Below are 19516 nucleotides of genomic sequence, written 5' to 3' on the forward strand. Positions count from 1 at the left end.
CTCAGCAGAGCAGCATTCAAGTAAGAAACTGTTGGAGCTCTCACCACCTTCCCAGCCTGGCAGTGATGCTGAATGTTTGCTTTGTTTGTGATCAGTTCTATGCTGGGGCAAGACAACCTGTGTTCTTACATGCTTTTTAAGACCGTGAAAACATCTTTGCCAGCAGCTGTTTTGTCTTACAAGTCAGACAGGGAAGGGGCGGTGCTGGTTTCCTGGCACTTGTGGTTTTCAGTTGGTGTAGAGAGTGAAATTAATGTGGGAGCCCTGGGAAGACATGGTCTGTGAAGATATAAACCCAGATGATGGTTTAACCATGTCATTGCCGCCAGCTCTTTGCTAAATCCTGCAGCACTGCAGATTTTCTCATCAACTACCTAAAGTTCAGCAGGGTGAGTGTAAGGTAAACAAGCTCCCTTTTGCTTTTTTGGCATGCCAGCAGCCAAATTGAAAATAAAGGGCACATCTCACAAATGCTACAATGAATTTCTCCCCAAAAGGTGCTGGGAGAAATTTGAGAAGTGATTCCCATCGAGGGAGCAGTTGGGTTGGGAGCTGCCTCCATCTCTGTCTATGATATAGCTTGCAGTATATTTTTTTTTATGCTGTGCAGTTTTAGTTTTGGAAATCAGTCCTGTATGGAATGCTGGCAGTTTATTTATAAAAACACATCTCACTCTTGCCAAGCTCAACAATGACTTTATGGAGCAAAGCCTAGTGGGAGGATGCCAATGCAGAAGAGGCATACAGTCGTTACAGAGCTGAAACACAGCAAAAAGAGCTAAGTGATGTCGGGGGAGCAAAATAAGCTTGGGGTTTTGGGTTGGAGCTGCTCTGTGTAACCTAGAAACGAGAATTCCCATTTCCAGGGTAACACAGAACTTGTGGGACACTGCCTCTAGCAGATGGTGTTGCTGGGGAAATTGCTTTGGCAAAAAGGCTGGGAAGAGCGAGCCGTCCTTCCACGCCTGTTGTCTAATGTGACATCTGCTGGAACTTGGGTGGTGCACCCATCCCAAAGAGGAGGCTTTGGAGAAGAGCTGTGGTTCGGGGGAGGCAGATGGAGTTTCACCTACAGCTTTTGTGCATGGTGTTGGTTGGAGAGGAGTAACGCCGTTGCTATTCGCTTATCAGTTACGGTAAACACTGTTGTTGCTCAGCTGTATGGGTGCCTTCCAACACTGTTTCATAACTCTGGTTCATGGGCAGTGATTCATGGGGCTCAGCACTGCAGCTGAGTTTTGGAGCTGGCAGCCTTGGTGCTGTGCCAACCGCATCCGCTGCTCCCCACCACGACCAGGTGAGTGCTGCTGCCTTGCTGATAGCCAGCGAGGGGTGGGGAGAGGACTGACAGCAGGCACCATCCCTGTGCTGTGAGCCATGACCTGCTGGGCCTCAATCCCCAGTTTTTCCCACTCTGTGCCACCACCCATCATGAGTGAGGACTGATGCAGCAGCACCAGGTGCCCCCAGCCCTTCCCTGCACTACAAGCAGCCACGGCGCTTCCTGCTGCTGCTGGGTCCGAGCCAGACTTCCTCCTCACCCCTATTCTTAAGGGGAACAGCAGATGGACCGGTCGCTTCCTAGAGACGAGCCAAACACGGCTGCGTTTGCAGACAGAGCTGCTCTTGTTTGGAAAGGAAGCGCAGCTCCGACCTGCGCCCGCTGTTTGTGCCCCTCTCCCCATCGCTCAGCCCCCTCCTCTTCCTCCCATCCCACTGACAGCCTCTCCGCATTCCTTATCGTCCCGCGTTGCACCGATCCCTTTGTTTTGGACCCCCTCCGCCCCTCCTGTGCTGCCCCAAGTTGCCCAGGGCTCTGCGGGTACCACTGCTCCTGGAGCTTTGGGGGCCGGACAGAAAGAGGGGCTGTGGGCTTTACAGGAGGCGTGTGGTCGGACCTGGCACGGAAACAAAGCAACCCTAAGTCACATCCTATTATTTTTCCGAACCAAACATCCTTTCGCTTTGCTTAAATGAGAGCAAAATAACGCGGGGAGCAAACAGAGGGGCCGAATCCATCGGAGAAGCGCAGCGGTTGGAGACAGCTGGAGGAAAACGCAGCTCCCAGTGTGCGAGGGGGGGGCGGAGGGGCACCCAACCCCGCACCCACCTCTTCGCCCCGCAGCCCCGGGGCACGCTCGGCACACGCGGGCGGAGCTCAGTGCCCGGGCGGGGCAGCGGGAGGAGCGGCGGAGCGCGGAGCGGCGCGGTGCGGTGCGGTGCGGTGCGGCCATGGGGCTGCGGGCGGCGCTGGGAGTGCTGCTGCTGTTGGCGGCCGTGCGGGGCGCGGCGGTGCGGGGCGAGCGGCGGCGGGCGGAGGTAGGAGAGCGGTGCGGGGAATGAATGGGGCGGGCGGGGAGCGGGGATGAGCGAGCGTGGAGGGGTTGGGGTGCTGGGACGTGGCGGGGTTTGGCTTTTCTGTAAGCGGGACGTCGGCTTGCTGTCCCTTTTGGGAGCTGAAATTGTCGCTGAACATCAGACGCTGTGTCTGATGTCACAAAGTTGGCGTTTTTTTTTTAATCATTATTGCTTTTAGTATGGTCAAAGTTAGCAACAAAGGGCTGTGGAAGCCTCGAGGTGAAAATGTCCACTCGGGTTGTGTTTTCATTGCGCTCGTTTTCATTACGATCACAGCTGAAGTTGGGGTGTTTAGCTGGAAACAAATTTACGTTCATCATCTCCTTATCTGCAGGCGCTCGGCAGCACGCAGCCCGGCAGATTTAAAGGGGGATTTAGGCTGAGTATAAGGAAGAAGTTGTTTCCAATACAGGCAGTGAGGCACTGCACAGACTGCTCACAGCTCCATCCCTGCAGACCCCAGGGTCAGGCTGGAGGGCTGTGAGCACTGATGGAGCTGTGAGTGTCCCTGTGCACTGCAGGCACTGGGACCAGATGGCCTCTGGTGCTCCCTTCCAACTCCAACCATTCTGTGATTCTGTGTGTGATGCTCCTGCTCCCATCCTGCTGATGGCAAAGATGGTATCCCCAAATCCATCAGGCCCGTGCTAACCTCTGAGGTCAGCCCTCACCCTTCCACTGGGAGGACAGCCCAGCTCTGTATCTATCTCCCCTCTTGTATATCTCTGTGAATGTGTATGTAACTTTATATACTTTATATATACATTTACACACACACACTCAAACAAAGAGCTGTGAGGATTGTGCCTCAGGGGCTGCGAATGCAGACAGGAATGCGTTTAGGAGAGCAGAAGGAGGTGGAGGCTTCAGAACCTTTAACATCCCCACCATCCTGGCAGGCAGCGATCTGTGCATACTTGTGCCAACACCCAACGGTGCCAAAACTCAGTGGTGCTGGCTCCAGCTCTCACTGTATCTGCAGGGAACCAAAGCAGGGAAGCTGCCCCAGCTCTAGCTGGTGCCAAAGTGATGTGGAATGGAGCTGGGGATGCTCAGCCCGTGCTGGCTCACAGGATGTTGTTGGCTGCATTGTGCCCAGGGGGGGGGCACAGTTGTTGCAAGCAGCCCTGCAGGCAGGGGAAGATGCTCGTCTGAGTGTTCTTGGTACTTCAATGGTGGAAAGGGGCCAGGAATGGAGCATCTGCTGGGGGGGCTGTCTGGGGGCTGTTGTCCCAGTCCCAAGGAGGGAGGTCTGGCTGCGTGCCGCTGGCTGCCTGCCACCCGGGATGCCTGCAGTCAGGGCAAGGTGTTTCCTTGCCTGTGGCTCTCAGCTGATTTCCAGGGCTGTATGGGAGGGCTGTGTGCCTGGAAGGGCCCCTCCATCCCCTGCAGCCCCACAGTGATCCCGGCAGTCAGACCTTCCTCTCCTTGTTTCCCTCCTGGTGCAGAGGGGGAGCTGGGCATATTTCATGGCTCTTGGCTTCCTGCTGTTTTTTTTTTTCCCATTGTATGGAAAAGAGCCATTCCCTGTTGGGGGCAGGAGGGGCTGAATGCTGCAGGTCCTGGGCATCGAATGGTCCCAAACTGTCTGACTGTCACAGCCAGAGGCAATCTAGAGAGTGACAATAATGAGTGACATGGGAACATTTTGGTGGTGAACATTTTGGTGATGCTTAGGAACAGCTGCTGTGGTGGCTGTTCTCTTATTGCCATGCACCCAGCCTTACCCAGATGGGTTTTCAAGTATTCATGAGCTCATGGTGGAGAAAAATCATTTTCATGCTTCAAGAATGGGATTACAGGGTAGGAACCAGCTTCCAGTTGTCATGTTTTAGTGTGGTGATGCAGTGGCACAGCTGCACAGGGGAGGTGGTGGGGTCACCATCCCTGGAGGTGTTCCAGGACCATGGGGATGTGGCACTGAGGGATGTGGGCAGTGGGCACGGTGGGGTGGCTTGGACTTGGAAATCTTTGAGGTCCTTTCTAACCTTAATGACTCCATGAAAAGTTGTGGTAGGAAAAGCATGGGCAGTGCAGGGCAGTTGAGACCCAAAACATTCTCGGGGTTCTCACAGTGCATCCACGTCCCCACGTGCAGGGATGTGCGTGGCCAAGCAACCACTTTCCCTTTTAATTCCCCATCCCCTTAATGCAGTGCCTTCTCACTAACAGGATGCGGGGAGGCGGCTCTGCCTGTCCCTGTGGGATGGGGGAGACGGGTGTGGAACATTCCTGGAAAAATCACTGCTAAACCTCTCAGAAAGCTGGGAGCAGTCAGGGCATGGGGAAATGCTTGTTTTCTTTGAAATTCAGTTTATGTGCTGGAGCAAGTTCAGCCTGACGATTTCCATCCTTTACAATGGACGATAAGGAGAAGAATGGCTTGGCAGAGCCGACTGCCCCATGTGTGTCCCTGCTCAGCTGCACATCCTGCTTGGGGATGGGGGTGTTGATGGGGAAGGGATGGAGTTGGGGATGGGATGGAGTGGGGGATGAGATGAGGATGAGATGGGATGGGATTAGGAACGAGATGTTTGTTGGTGGAGATGGAGATGGGATAGTGATGAATCAGGGATGAAGTGGGATGGGGATGCCTTGGGACTGGCCCTGCTCAGCCTGGCCCTACTGAAGTCTGCATTGTGGCCATTGTTGCAAATATTGCATCGAGTTGCTGGTGGTTGGAGATGGGTGTGTGGGTCTGGTAGCCCCTGGTGTGGATGGCACCGTGCAGGCTGCCTTTATGGAGCCACAGCCAAATGCCCAACGTCTGTCAAAAATGAGCAAAAGGCCCGTGAAGCTGTGCAAGTGCATGGACTCATATCATGGGAAGCATCGAGGTCTAATGAAGCAATAGACAGGAATTTCTGGGTTTGCTATGCTCTCTCCCACCACATCTTTATCCCTACACAAGTGAACACACCCTGAACCCACCCCATGTCTGTCCCCCGTCCCGTTTCTGTCCCCACAGCTGTTCCTGCAGAAATATGGCTACCTGGGAGCACCGCAGCCAGGCCAGCTCAGCCCTGTGGAGTTCACAGCAGCACTGAGGTAAGGAACCTTTGCTTTAACACCGGCAGCAGTGCATCTCCCTCAGGCTGTGTGGGAGCTGTGTGCCCCAGGCGATGCGTTTTGCAGCTCAGGGCTCTCTCTCTGCCAGATACTGAAGCACGAGCTGCAGAGAAACACGACTCATTGGTGCAGTATTATTTACCTTTTATGGCCTGCTGTCCCCATTACAATGTCAGCAGCGAGGCTGAGGTCTGGAGATCTCAGAGTGTTTGGGATTTGGCATTATCTCCCGGATGCACTCCTGCCAGTGGGGCACAAAACTGGCACGGAGTGGAAGCCCTGGCCGGGCTCCAGGCATCGCTATCGGGAAACGCAGGGTTTTAACATCTCCCTTCCTTTGTAGGGATTTCCAGCGTGTGAGCCACCTCCCTCCCAGCGGGGTGCTGGATGTCCCCACGCTGCGGCAGATGGGCCGTCCTCGCTGCGGGACGGGCGATGGGGAGAGCCGCCCCACGGCCCCGCGCCGCAGGCGTTCCATGCAGCACGGTGAGCACTGGGGTCTGGGCTGGGGCTGCTGGGCTGGTGCATGGATAGCGTGGTTCCTAGAGAGCAGGAGGGCTGGGAGCAGCTGTGTGTATGGGATATGGGAAAAACGAGGGTGAGACTAAGGCAGGGCTCTGTGCCTTGTCACCTCCTTTGCTCATAATATGGCTGGATGAAGCCAAGGATGGGATGCAGCTCAGTTCTGTGCTTTCCATCCTCGGCCTGTGGCCCCCAAAAGTTCCTTCATGGCGGTAGCAAAAGGCATTCAGCTGCTCAGCTCGCTGCTGCAGGGATGGCAGCAGACTGGGGCCTGGAGCAGTGCTGATGGGACAGAGGGGGGGACAGGGTGTCCGGCGCCGGGCAGGAAGGTACATGGCTTTGTGCTAAGCTGGCTGTTTATCTGCCTTGGAGCAGGAAGCCACAGCTGAGCCAGCAAAAGCCTTTGTCAACCAGCATGCTGCCAGCCGCTGCGGGATACCTCAGCCGGGTCACCGGTCCCAGCTGCAGCGCTGGGATGTGCACAGCAGGATGTCCCCAGCTGGGCTTTGTTCTGGGCACCTTGCTGGGCTTTAATATCCACTGGAGCTGTTGGTCCTGGTCCCTGGGATGCCATATGTCCTGCTGCAGGAGTGCTCTGCATGCAGGGTCAGGTGGGACGCTGGGTGTCATCTCAGAGCTGTGCCCATCCAGCCACCAAGGAGCAGCAAGGGACTGTGATGCCCCATGGGTCACATCTGCGTGGAACAGCCAAAAATTATGGCAAAGAGGCATTTCTCCCCAGGCTTTGTTTTTCTGTCCCAACTTCATGAGACAGGTGCATAGGAGGTGGTGGTCACTATATGTACCCAAACCAGCACCAGTGTATGGTTAACCCTATTGCCCTGCCTCAGAGCAGCTGGGCACTGAGCCTGCCCCAGACCTCACCCAGCTGTCCTGGGCTGCAGAGGGGGATATTGGCACCATCTTGATTTGCTGTAAGGAGTTCTTGTGTGTTTGCAGAGCATTACCATTGTGCGTCTGCAGAGCACTGTGTAACCCCATCCTTCCCCTTTCCCACACATCTGGAGTAGGGCAGCTGCTGCAGCTCCGTTGCTGTTCCCACTCCTCAGCACTGGCTCCAGCACCCACATATTCCCAGTGCAGCCCCATGGCTTCTTTCCCACTCCTGTTCGCCCCCAGCCAGATGTGAGCATCCTCCCTAATTATTTTCCCCTTCGTGCCTTTGTTTTCACTCCCTGGAAACCAGACCTTGGAGTGGGCACTGATCCAATGAGTTGAGGTCTGAGTTTGCGACAAGGCAAGGAGGGCTCCAACTGAGTGCCCCAGCTCCTGTTCCAGGCAAGGTCTGGCCTGGTACCTGGACCAGCATCTGGTGGTGGCCCCATCAGAGCCGGCTCAGATGCTGAGCAGTGCCCATCCTGCAGGCAGCAAGTGGCACAAGAGGCACCTGACGTACCGCGTGGTGAACTGGCCCCCCTACCTGCCGCAGCACGAGGTGCGCCTGGCTGTCAGGGCTGCCTTTGAGCTCTGGAGCAATGTCTCCTCGCTGGTGTTTTGGGAAGCACGGGATGGCCCGGCTGACATCCGCCTGACCTTCTTCCACGGGGACCACAACGATGGGCTGAACAACGCCTTCGATGGGCCAGGTGCTGGTCGCTCCCTCCTCGTAAGCTTCTCTTCTACAATGGGGGCTCTTCCTGGCTGGGGATTGTTGGGGTGGAGGTGGTGTTTCCTAGTACCCAGCAGCTTGAATGAAGGTAGTTTGGGGTCCTGAGTCCCAGTCCCGCAGCTGTAGGTCTCCTAGGAGGTGGTTGAGTTGATCATGTTTGAAGCATGGTGATGGCCTTCAAGGAGCTCTCCCACCATGCTCTTGCCACATCCCTTCCAGATGTGGTTTGGGTTTCACACAGTGCGTGAAATCATAGAATCATTAGGGTTGGAAAAGGCCTCTCAGATCCCCACATCCAACCCCAGCCCGCTCCCACCATGCACACTCATGGTGAGTCCCTCAGTGCCACATCTCCACGGCTCTGGAACACCTCCAGGGATGGTGACTTCCCCACCTCCCTGCGCAGCTGTGCCAATGCATCACAGTTCCTTTGGAGAAGAGTTTCCTAGCGCCCAACCTGAACATCCCCTGGCACAACTTGAGTCCATCACATCTCATTCTATCACTGTTACCTGGAAGCAAAGCCAACTCCCACCTTGCCACAACCTCCTTTCAGAGCATTGTAGAGGGTGGAAAGGTCCCTTCTGAGCCTTCTCTTCTCCAGACTGAACCCTCCCATTCCCTCAGCTGCTCCCCACACGATTTGTGCTCCAGAACCTTCACAGCTTTGCTGCCTGTCTTTGGCATCAATGTCTTTCTTGTAGTAGAGACCAATTCTCAAGGAAAGCCATTTTCCCTCTGGGAAGCCCCTCGAAGACCTAAAATTGAAGCCTATTGAAGCAACCCAGAGCTGTTTTGTCCCCAGGGGGGGCCCTGGCCCACGCCTTCTTCCCCCGACGTGGAGAAGCCCACTTCGACAGCGCCGAGCGCTGGTCCCTGCACAGCGGCAAAGGTCGCAACCTCTTTGTGGTGGTGGCACACGAGGTGGGGCACACGCTGGGGCTGGAGCACTCGCCCACCAAGAGTGCCCTCATGTCACCCTACTACAAGAAGCTCGGCAAGGACTTTGTTCTCAACTGGGATGACATCTTGGCCATCCAGAACCTGTATGGTGAGCATCGATTGGGTGCTACTTGAGATGGTCTTTGGGGTGGAGGGCGAGAAACAGAGGTGGGGGTATGTCTGTGCCACTGTTCTGAGGGCAATAGGAACCAGGCTGGGATGCATCAAATGTTTGATGCCCTCTGATGGCTTGCCAGCCTTGTGCTCCTGCTTCCGTGCCCTACTCCGTGACTCTCACCTTGCTCTGTCTCAGGAAAGCCCTCGAGGGGTTTGGCCATCCAGCTGCCAGGAAGCGTCTTCACTCACTTCCAGGACTGGAGTGGGGACCTGTATGGTGAGGAACATCAACGGCGGAGCCTCAGCACCTACTACTGCCACTCCTTCTTCGATGCCATAACTGCTGGTGTGTGGCCATAAGCCCTCTCCCCAAACACTCCCAACTCGTCCTCACTCAATAACATTCCCAGAATGATGGGAAGAGTGGGCTGGGCTGGGCTGGGCTGGGCTGGGCTGGGCTGGGCTGGGCTGGGATGGGATGGGCTGGGCTGGGATGTCCTCAGCCCCATATGGACATCCCACAGGAGTTGGAGGGGTAAGAGGTGATGATCAGTGGGACAGTGCTGGGTTTGGGATGTGGCATCAAGCTTCTCACCCTCATCATCTCTTCTGCCCTGCAGACACAGAACACAACCTGTATATCTTCAAGGGCAGCCACTTCTGGGTAGTGTCAGCCAGTGGCAACACCAGCCAGCCTCAGCCCTTGCACGTGCGCTGGCCAGGGCTGCCTGCTGGTATCGATGCCTGTGCCTACTCCCCATTCAGCCACAAGTTCTACTTCTTCAAAGGTCAGTGAGATGCAGGTTGTGTTGATTGGTCTGTCCGGGTCTGCCACCTGCATCCCAGCCTGATGCTGTGCCAAGGGGCTGGGACGTCACTGAGTCCCATGAATCATAGAATCAAAATCATTAAGGTTGGAAAGATCAGTAAGATCATCCAGTCCAACCATCGACCCATGGCTGTGACCACTTTAGATCATGTCCCTTCGTGTGACATCTACCCATGGGTGCAGGCTCCAGGATGCTGTGGTCACAAATTAGCTTTGCATCAACCCCCGCTGCCCCATGCCTCAGTTTCCCTATTAGCCCAGTCCAGAGAGCAGCATTCCCTGGATTTGAAAATTAAAGCAGACTCATTTTTAGGAGAAAATATTCTTCAAAAATGTGCAGCTGCAAGGAGATGGGCTGAGCACTGCGTTCTCATGGTTTGTGCCCTGTCTCTGGTGCCTTGCTGCCATCTGTAACTGCCTGTGGCACAGCTGTCAGGGCAGAGGAAGGTCAGCCCAGGCAGCCAGGACACTGAGGTCAGCCTGAACTTGTCATGGAAACCACTCACAAGCTCACCAGAAAGGGACTTTGTTGTTGCAGCTGGGGGAGAGCCAGAAGCCCCTCTGCAGGGCCAGACCCAGGAGCAGAAAGGAGCTTTTGTCTATCTGCATGTCTCTGCAGGGATGGCCCCAGCTGCAGCGGGCATATCTGGGGCTGCTGTGAATTTCTGTAGTAGTCTGGGTTGTCTCAGCACAGGAGGAATGTGAGTGATATCTGTCCTGCTGTACAAAACCTTTCGTCCCCATCCCTCCTTGCAGAAGCGTGGCTTAGGTACCAAGAGAGCCCAGTTTGCCTCTGTGCTCTGGAGCTGCTTCTTCCCTTCCCAACCTGTGGGAAAGCCCAATAGGGACATGCCCAGGGCCAGGTCATCTCTGGGATGGGTGGAATCCATAGGCTGTGAAGACCAAGCGGTAATACACAATACAGGAGATGGCCTCAAGTTGCACCAAGGGAGGTTTAAGTTCAGTGTAAGGAAAAATTTATTCACAGAGAGGGTTGTGCAGCACTGGAACAGACTGTCCAGGAATGTGTTTGAGTCCCCATTCCTGGAGGTGATTAAGGAATGCGTAGATGGGGATGTGGTTTAGTGGTTGACTTGTCATTGCCAGGTTAGCACTTGGCCTTGATGACCTTAGGGGTCCTTTCCAACCTCAGTGCATCTCTGATCCGGGCTTATATGGTCACTGAGCCTCTCTCTTCTCCATCCCAGGTGGCCGATGCTGGAACTACCGTGGCTCCACCTTGATGTCTGGCTTCCCCCAGAAGTGCAGCGCCCACGGCCTGCCCCGCCACCCCGACACGGCCCTCTACTTCCAGCAGCTCCGGCGCCTGGTGCTCTTCAAAGGAGCCAAATACTTCGTGCTGAGCGAGGAGACCCTCAGCCTGGAGCCCTACTACCCCCGCAGCCTGCGAGACTGGGACGGTGTACCCCCTGGCACAGCAGGGGCCGTGGTGCACCGCGATGGCTTCCTCTACTTCTTTCGGGATGACCGCTATTGGCGGTTCAACCAAGCCAAGCTGCAGGTGGTGGCCAATGGCAAGTGGGCTGCCGAGCTGCCGTGGATGGGCTGCTGGGATGCCAATGGTGGGCACATCCTCTTCTGAGCCAACACTAAGCATGGCTGGGACAAAATGTTGGCTGAGCCCATCCCACTGACTGATCCAAGGGGTCCGCTGGTCCCCAGGCCCAACACCATGGACAACAGTGATGAGGCTGGGATGGAGGGTCCCGTATCGCCAGGCTGGCTGTGATTCAGCCATAAGAACACCTATAAGCCATGGAGACTGCAAATGTAACATTTCTGTTAACTTTCAGGATTTTTTTTCAAGCCAGGACTGTTTTTTGTTAATCCTTTCTTGTTTGTCCATGATCAGGCAGGGAACTGCCTTACTCATGGGTGCTCTGGTGCTTCAATGGTTTTAAATGAGCAACTGAGACTGTTTTTTGGTTAAAACAAGAAGAGATTTTTGGACATAACCATAGGTTGATGTCTCTATAAACATGGGTTTACTGTCCTTCAGGTGGCATCTGGGGCCTTGCTGCCCCATACCTGGGGCCGATGGAATGCAGACCCCAGGACAAGCCCAGCTCTGGGTGCACTCTGAACAAAATGGTGTGGTTTTGAGGAGGAGGTAGAGATCTTTGGTGAAGGAACAGGGGAAAGGAGGAGCTGTGAGGCAGTACAGAGGGGCTGGAGGGCAGCAGGGGATGGGCAGGGTGGATTCTCTACTGTCTAATAAGGGTTATGCTCCCTTCGTGAGCATGGCAAGTGTTTCCCTTCTCTGTCTCTCTGCAATAGTATTGAGTTCTGTACACCCTTCAGTCCTGTTCTGATTTGAGATCTTGGAGCCTTTGGGTTTGTTTTCTATGATATTTGTGAATGAACCCTTCCTGTGCAGACATGGGGCAAGCACTCAGCTCAAAATCTCAGGGGATTTTTTTGGTGTTGCCAAAGAGATAAGGCTGCAGTGTTTCATTTTGAATAAGACAGCAATAACACAACATCACTTGCAGCTTTCCAGGGGCCTGGAGACCTGAAGGTGAATAAAATGAACCTCCGGATTCACAGTGCTGGCATTCCCCTCTGTTTTCATGTCAGGCTGTTGTACTTTTTTAAAAAAATCCCATCCCGTGATTTCCAAAAGGTCTGTACTGAAAATGGGGATGGAGTGGGTATTGCTTGGTTTGTCCATGCAGGAGGGTTGGGGCTGCTTTGTGCACTGATCTCCTCCAAAAGAAAGCAAGATGTGTGCTCCCCTTGTTTGCTTTCCTTCGTGCCACGACACGCTGAGGCATCCCACACATGCTGCCCACTGGCCGGGTGCTGTTCTGTCTGTGGGGATGGTGGTGGTGTTGCAATGTTTGCAGAGCTGTACGTCACTCTGTCTGCAGCTCCTGCACCCCATAAGGTGTGGGGTGAGGGGTTGGACATGCACCTCGAGCTGTGTCACCATCCCCTCAGTGTCACAAGGCTCCTTTTCTCCTCCTGGGCTTCTTGTAGGACACGCCAGGCGCCTGCCACACATTCCACAGCCCAGGGAAATAGCTGGGATTCTTGCATTTCCTCCCCCAAAATGACACCAGGCTCGTGCAGAGGAACATCAGCAGGGAGAGGACGGTGCCCCCGGCAGCAAGGACCCCCCAGGCTCACCAGAGCCTCTTCCAACCCCACGCTGCAAGCACCTTGCTGGCAGATTTCCTTTTGCAAACCCTCATTTTGTTGAAACCTATGAAGGGCAGCAGATTCCCGTGGTGCCCACTCACTGCCGTGCCCGTGGTTGTTTCCCTACAGCCCCAACACTTGGAGCTGTGCCACTCATGGAGGAGCTCAGCTTCTTGCTCACGGAGCACAGAGCAAGAAACCCCAAAGGAACACATGCGAATGAACCCCTCCTCATGATTATTTTTTTTTTTTACAGAACAAGGCTTGGAGTGATTTGCAGGTGGGCCTTCAGGTCACCACCTGCAGCACAGGTGGGTGTGAGGGTGGTGAGAAGGGGGGCAACTCCCCTCTGCTTTTGGGGTTCTGAGTGGGTTGGGGTGCTGAGGGGCTGCCTTGTATCCCTAGGGACCGTGGGGAACAAATCCACCCGACGGGGCACAGAGGAGGAGCAGTGCTCCTGGAGGAGGAGCGGGTGCTGAAGGGTTAACAGGGAGTGTTTGCAGCCGGTCCCTTATCACCAAGGAGAAGAGAACAGCTCTTGGGAAGGAAACAAAACACCCACTGCCCAGGAGGGCAATTTCTGCTGCCCTACAGCCCTGGACCCCAGCAGTGCTCTGGCACCCCGCTGTCACCCTCCTAGTGGCACAGAGCATGCGGTGAGTGGGGTGGGGAGGTGGGCTGGGGCATCTTCTCACATCCCCACCTGTTTCCCCTTGCTTCCTCCCAGTTTGGGGTCTTATGGCACAATGGGGACGCCGGGAGCTGCGGTGCGGAGCATCCGTCCCTATGGGTCCAGCCAGCAGTACCTGTATGCCATGAAGGAGGACTTGGCTGAATGGCTGAAGGAGCTCTATGGGCTGGATATTGAGGTGGACACCTTCCTGGAGGTGCTGGAGACGGGGGCTGTGCTCTGCTCCCACGCCAACCACATCACCCGTGTGGCTGAGGACTTCGCCCACACCTGTCCCAGTGCAGCCCAGCACCTCCACCTGCCCACCGTTGGTGTCAGCTGCAATCCAGGAGCACAGCCAGGGACCTTCCAGGCCAGGGACAACATCTCCAACTTCATCCATTGGTGCAGGAAGGAGATGGATATCAACGGTAAGACGCAATGCTCCAGCAGCACCATGATGTGGTGTGCATCCTGGCATCACTCTCGGTGATTTCCTGTGTCCCCAAAGCTGGTGCCACCCCAGCACTGGGACCTCAAGCTGGGCTTGAACAAGCTTCTCTGGGCTCAACAGTTGGGGTTGGGACTAAGAAGGGCATGTGCCATGCACGGCCATCATGGCCATAAGGACACCAGAAGTCATCCTGGCTCTGAGCAGAGGGTCTGTCCCCCTGTCCCCACTGACAGCAGTGCCACAGGCATGGAGAAAAATGCCCAGAGCTCACTCAGCCAGTGGGGTGGGGCTCTGGGACACCATAAAACATCATGGTAAGCATGGACACATCTTTGTATGTAGATGCTCAAGGGGGAGGTTTTTCCTCTATGAACTTAACCCAACACTTTTTTGGGCCCTGCTCTATTCCTACAATCTATGGGATGGCACAGCAAGGTGGGCACAGATGGTGCTCTGGGAAATAACATCCCTTTGGGAAGAACTTTGTAAATCATAGAATCACAAAATCTTTAAGGTTGGAAAATACCTCTAGGATCACTCAGTCCAGCTGTCTGCCTACCACCAATACTGCCCACTAACCACGTCCCTCAGTGTCACATCTACGTGTTTCAACTCCTCTCCATCTGTGCTCTTGTCCTCTTTGCACCCCTGCCCTGCCCCAGAAGTCCTGATGTTTGAGACGGAGGACCTGGTGCTGAGGAAGAACGAGAAGAACTTTGTGCTGTGCCTGCTAGAGCTGGCACGCCGTGCTGCCCGTTTTGGCATGTGTGCCCCCACCTTGGTGCAGATGGAAGAGGAGATCGAGGAGGAGCTCCGCCAGGAGATGGACCTGCCTCCTGCAGGGGACCCCCTGCCCCGTCCCCACAGGAAGCCCCAGGACCTCCACAACCTTGACCAGATGGTATGGGGGTGGGAATGGGGATTGGGATGGGGGAATGGGGTTGGAGATGATGAAGAGGTGGTGATGGGGTTGATGGAGACAGTGGGGGTGGGGGTTAGGATGATGGGAATGGGGATGATCAAGATGTGGATTTTGGGGAGATGGGAATGGGGATATAGTGAGGAAGATGGGATGGAAATTTGAGGATGGGGATGATGGGGATGATGGGGATGGCCACCTTTATAATCAATGAATATACAGATGTTGCAATTATGAAATAAACAAGAGAGTTTGGCTAAGCAGGTTATTATACCAAAAATAGAATAGATAGAGTGCTTATCCTTGTCCTGGGCTCACTATAAAACTCCAAAGGAGGGATCTCCAGAAAGAGATCCTTCCCCACTGGTAGTCAGCTCTTAAATGGGTCTAGGAGAGGTGCTGCCAGGCTTCACCCCTTCCAGCAGCACAGCTGAATTGCCTTCACCTGTGCTCCCAGGGCTGACTCGTTGCTCACCTCAGGTGCTCAGTCAGAGGTTCAGGCTGTGATGCAGCAGTTCCCATACACCACCCCAGGCCCCTTCCCACGAGCCTTGGTGCAAACCCATCCCTACTGCCTGCAGGTCCAGCACCTGGTGAGCCGCTGTACCTGTCCTGTCCAGTTCCCCATGATCAAAGTGTCAGAAGGGAAATACCGTGTGGGTGACTCTGACACCCTCATCTTCGTTCGGGTGAGTCTGCTGCATCTCATGCATGCAGGGCACAGGCACAGGAGTTTTACTTTGCTCCCATCAAGCCTCTTCCCTATACTCATCTGCCAAACGGGGCCAACGTGGGCTTTTTGAGCATTACCCAATGAAGTATGGGATCAGTGAAAGGGGGGGTTCCCAAAGGGCCACCCTGACTCTCCCTGTGGTGACAAAACAAGCAGTGGGATCTGAGACCCCCGTGCCTCAGTGGTGTGGGGTGAAGCAGGGCTGACGCTGCGTGTGTTTGAGTGCAGATCCTGAGGCAGCACGTCATGGTGCGGGTTGGAGGTGGCTGGGACACTCTGGAGCACTACTTGGACAAACACGACCCGTGCCGCTGCACCTCGCTCTGTGAGTGCCTGCACCCCCAGCCCTGGCTGTGTGATGGTGGAAGGGGAGAAGGATGCATTGTCTCTGCTTTTGGGGGCTCTGTTGATTCTTTCGGGGCATTTGTTGGTTCCTTTTGGGGTTTTGTCGGTGCTCTTGGGGGGGGTGCTTGTTGGTGCTTTTTGGGGTGTCACTGCTTTTGGGGTGTTTGCAGGGGCAGGAGATCTAATCCTGATGCTTCACTGAGTAATCTCTGCTTTAGGTGAATGGCTCTTGTTGGGTGGTTCTGGTGGCCGCTAGAGGTCAGAGCAGACTTTTGGGAGGAGAGGGACCGTTGCAAGGCCAAAATCCCTTTTGCATGGAGCTCAGCTCTGCAGGAGCGCCTCACGCTAACCAACACAGGGAGGAAGGCTCTGGGCTCCGTGGGGCTGCGGTCTGCAATAGGGAGGGTCCCCACTGAGCTCTGTCCTTCCCCGCAGCCCACAAACAGCTCTCCAGGACCAGACCCTCCCAGCAGCCGGTGCAGCACGAGGTGCAGCTCTGTGCAGCCCCTCCAGACCCCGGCCACACTCACCCCACTCTGCTGGTCAGTCGCTCACAGAGCCCACTGCCCCCCGTCACCTGGGCACCCCACAGCCACCGCCACCACCCCTGGACCCCCGCCACCACCCCCAGCCCCCGCCAGGAGCCAGCACAGCCCCGGAGGGTCCCTTCGTGCAGGTGAGGCACTGAGTGGCTTTGTACCGCTAAATTGCCTCTTTTTTGTAGTGCTTTTTTTCCTCCCATCTCTGTACCTGGTGTGGGGTTGGATGTGAGGTCTCTCTCCTCTCCGGGCTCTCTCTGATTGCAGGACACCAACACTGAGGTCACCTGCTCGAACCATCTCCCCTGGGCATGGGGCTGCACAGCGGGCACCCACCCCATCCCAGGACACTGTGGGGGCCCCCAAGAAGCCACATGGGAACCACCCAAAGTCAGCAGCACAGAGCAGGGGCACAGCCCCCAGTGCCCACCTGGCACCACCACGTCCCAAAAGCACTCAGCAAGGAGGTGGCTCATCTGGAGCAGCTTCCAGGCATGTAGGGGTCCCCACCACTGTGACACCCCGAGCCCACAGCCCCATCAAAACTTGTGCCCCCAGGCTGCAGCAGGATGCCCACAGAGCAGTGCAGAGCAGGAAAAGCCCCAAGGAAGGGAACCAGAGAGCCCTTGGACGTAGCCATCCGTCTTCACACCCAAATTCCCCGAGTCAACCTCCAAAGCAGGACAGCAACATTAAAACTCAGAAGAAAACCAGCTCAGCCATTTGCCGGCCCCCCACCCCTCTGACCCATTTTGCAAATGAATGTGAGAGCTGTGCTGCTGGGGAGAGTCCTCAGTGTCCCCCCCCGAGCCCAATGCCCAGGGACACTGAGAGCCCCGCGGTGCCAGGGAGGATCTGCAGCCACAACACGGAAGTTTCAGGGCTGCGGGGGTACTGGGGGCACTCTCAGCCCCCTGACTATGGGAAGGTGCTGGAGGAGCTCACCAGCAACCGGCAGCCCCTGCGTCCTGTGGGGATGGGCAACAGAGTGTCCTCAAAGCCCTCAACCACACAGTGTGCCAATATCCCAGCCGGGGGGTCCATGGAAGGGCCAGTCGTGGGGGACCAGACCCCGCAGAGCACTGTGCCCAAAGCCCGGCGGTGCCTCAAGAAACCCGAGCGTGTGCCCTCCATCTACAAGCTGAAGCTGCGGCCCAAGGTGCGTCCCCGGCGGGACCACCGGCCCGGGAAGGGTCCTTCACGCATCCCCACCCCGCTGGGGCAGCGCCTGCCCCGTACCTGTGGCCAGCATCGCCCCACAGCCCCCCCAAAGCCCCCACAGCCCAGGGATGCCAAGCCCTCATTGAGTGACAGCGGTGCGTGGCTCACTGAGGATGATGAGGAGGCGTGGGTCTGAGCCATGCCCGTTGGTTTGGGTCAGGGATGGACCTACCCACTGTCAGAGCTGCAATGCCAAGGTTGCGATGATGATCCCCTTATCTGGCATTCAACCAAGTCAACTACCCCACTCTTCAGTCTTCCCCATCTGCGTAATGGAACCAACGATGCTCGTGCTTCACCCAAAGCCCCACCCAACCCCATGAGCTGCTCAGGGCAGGGGGACACATTTTTGGCCATTGGCAAACCTCTGTGTTGGCATTTCCATGGCTGGGGCTGTTCCAGCAAGGATGGAGCCCATAGAGTTGGTCACTGCCCCACCAAGGCAATGGCCATTGATGCTCATACAGTAGAGTTCTCCCAGAGCCTTCTGTACCAGTGGCTCTTCTGGGTGGGTGATGGAAGAAGACCCAGAGGGTTTTGGGGCTGTGGTGGAGCTGCAGGGTCCGGCGCTGTGAGCAAGGAGCAGCGAGGCAAGTACAGAACAAAGGGGACAGACCTGATTTTAATTGGGTTCCAAATAAAGGGGCGCAGGGTGGTGTGGATGCCTGGGGATCTCCAGTAAGAAGTCCATGGGGAAGAGAATGCCATGTCCAGGCACCACGATGCTCACCGAAGTGGGAGGAGAGGAGGAGCATCCTCATCAGCGCTGCACCCAGCCCCATGTCACCACTTGGTCACCATGTATTGGGGCAGAAAATGGCATTTTCCTTCCTGCTTCCCTTGGGGACAGCTGGGGACATCCCCAGCCCCCAGGATGGGAGCGGGTTGTTTCTGCAGTAGGCATAGATCCAGGTAGGAAACCCACGGCGATGGCTGGCGAGTGGTAACACTTCATACTAAGGGTTTGTTTATGGGGAGGACAGTGGAGCTCCATTACTGCTGTGGATGGGGATGTCCTGGCCCCTGTTGGCTGCCAGCCCCCTGCCCATGTTTTTGGGGAGTGGGGTAATGCTGCCAAAGCGGTGAGAGTCATTATTACTGATACAACTTTTCTGTCTATAAAATACAATATAATATAACAATTATATTTATAACTTTTTTTTTTTTTCTTCAAAATACTAAATAGATGCTATAAAAACCTGTAACTAATTGTGCTATAAACTGCAGGCTACAGGGTTGTAACAAACAATGTATTGGCTTGGTCACTGATATGTGTGTGTTGGAGCACTGTATAAATGCTTTATTAGTGGCATTTACCGAGGAGTTTCCTTCTCAAACCATTTGGAGGAGTAAAGCCAGTGAGAGGCTGAAATATAGGTCGTGTGCACTGACAAACCCCAAAGAGATGCACAGAGGGTTTGCTGTGGGGGTGATGGGAGCTGCTGCCTTCCTCGGCCACACTCATCCTCTCCCCCAGCTCTTGGCCATAGGCTCCCTCCTGCCATCTTTCCTGATTTTGGATTTTCTGTATTTTGTTTTGGGAGGCAAGGGGATGGGTTTTGGTTCCCAAGGTGGCTGCTAGGAGTGGGGACCAGTGGTGGGGACATGGGGACCAATGGCAGGGATAGAGTGGGGACTGATGGCAGAGATGCAGGGCTGCATTGAATGCCATGGATTGGAGCTCGGTGAGGAGGACTCTTAATAGAAAGTGTTACCAGGATAGCAGTGAAGCTCCTGGGAAGTAAAAGCTGTCAGTGGGAGGAGATGGTGGGTTTTGGTTGGTTCCTGCTTTAGTGTCCCCAGTCCACAGAGGGACAACCCACAGATTCCTGTGCCATTTGTGCCCCAGCAACCACTGTGCCAGGCTCCAGGACAGATGCAGATGACCTGACAGTGGGAGCAAGTCAAAAGATGAAAGAAAGAAAGAAAGAAAGAAAGAAAGAAAGAAAGAAAGAAAGAAAGAAAGAAAGAAAGAAAGAAAGAAAGAAAGAAAGAAAGAAAGAAAG

At 55.3% G+C, this 19516-nt stretch overlaps 2 protein-coding genes across 5 annotated transcripts; both read left to right on the forward strand.

Annotated features, from left to right (window-relative positions):
- The first annotated feature begins 638 nt into the window (after positions 1 to 638).
- On the forward strand, positions 639 to 12025 carry MMP28 (matrix metallopeptidase 28). Of its 3 annotated transcripts, none has more exons than XM_031591802.2 (8): positions 639 to 1136; positions 5327 to 5406; positions 5771 to 5913; positions 7335 to 7556; positions 8385 to 8630; positions 8835 to 8984; positions 9259 to 9426; positions 10676 to 12025. In XM_031591802.2, exons 1-8 carry the CDS (start codon positions 903 to 905, stop codon positions 11068 to 11070), a joined length of 1638 nt encoding a protein of 545 aa, XP_031447662.2. In that variant the 5' UTR covers positions 639 to 902; the 3' UTR covers positions 11071 to 12025. The 3 variants fall into 3 exon arrangements, with proteins under 3 accessions (XP_031447662.2, XP_089978508.1, XP_031447663.2); XM_090122382.1 differs by lacking the exon at positions 639 to 1136 and adding an exon at positions 1148 to 1297 and having other exon boundaries at positions 10676 to 12023; XM_031591803.2 differs by lacking the exon at positions 639 to 1136 and adding an exon at positions 1365 to 2319 and having other exon boundaries at positions 10676 to 12023.
- A 130-nt stretch (positions 12026 to 12155) lies between these two features.
- On the forward strand, positions 12156 to 18607 carry GAS2L2 (growth arrest specific 2 like 2). Of its 2 annotated transcripts, none has more exons than XM_090122380.1 (8): positions 12156 to 12940; positions 13035 to 13285; positions 13357 to 13730; positions 14416 to 14654; positions 15254 to 15361; positions 15634 to 15730; positions 16186 to 16426; positions 16557 to 18607. In XM_090122380.1, the coding sequence occupies exons 1-8, from the start codon at positions 12785 to 12787 to the stop codon at positions 17644 to 17646; spliced, it is 2556 nt and encodes an 851-aa protein (XP_089978506.1). In that variant the 5' UTR covers positions 12156 to 12784; the 3' UTR covers positions 17647 to 18607. The 2 variants fall into 2 exon arrangements, with proteins under 2 accessions (XP_089978506.1, XP_089978507.1); XM_090122381.1 differs by having other exon boundaries at positions 14419 to 14654.
- The last annotated feature ends 909 nt before the right edge of the window (positions 18608 to 19516 follow it).

The sequence above is a fragment of the Phasianus colchicus genome, chromosome 21 (assembly GCF_987193195.1).
Source record: "Phasianus colchicus chromosome 21, bPhaCol1.hap1.1, whole genome shotgun sequence".
Taxonomy (NCBI): domain Eukaryota; kingdom Metazoa; phylum Chordata; class Aves; order Galliformes; family Phasianidae; genus Phasianus; species Phasianus colchicus.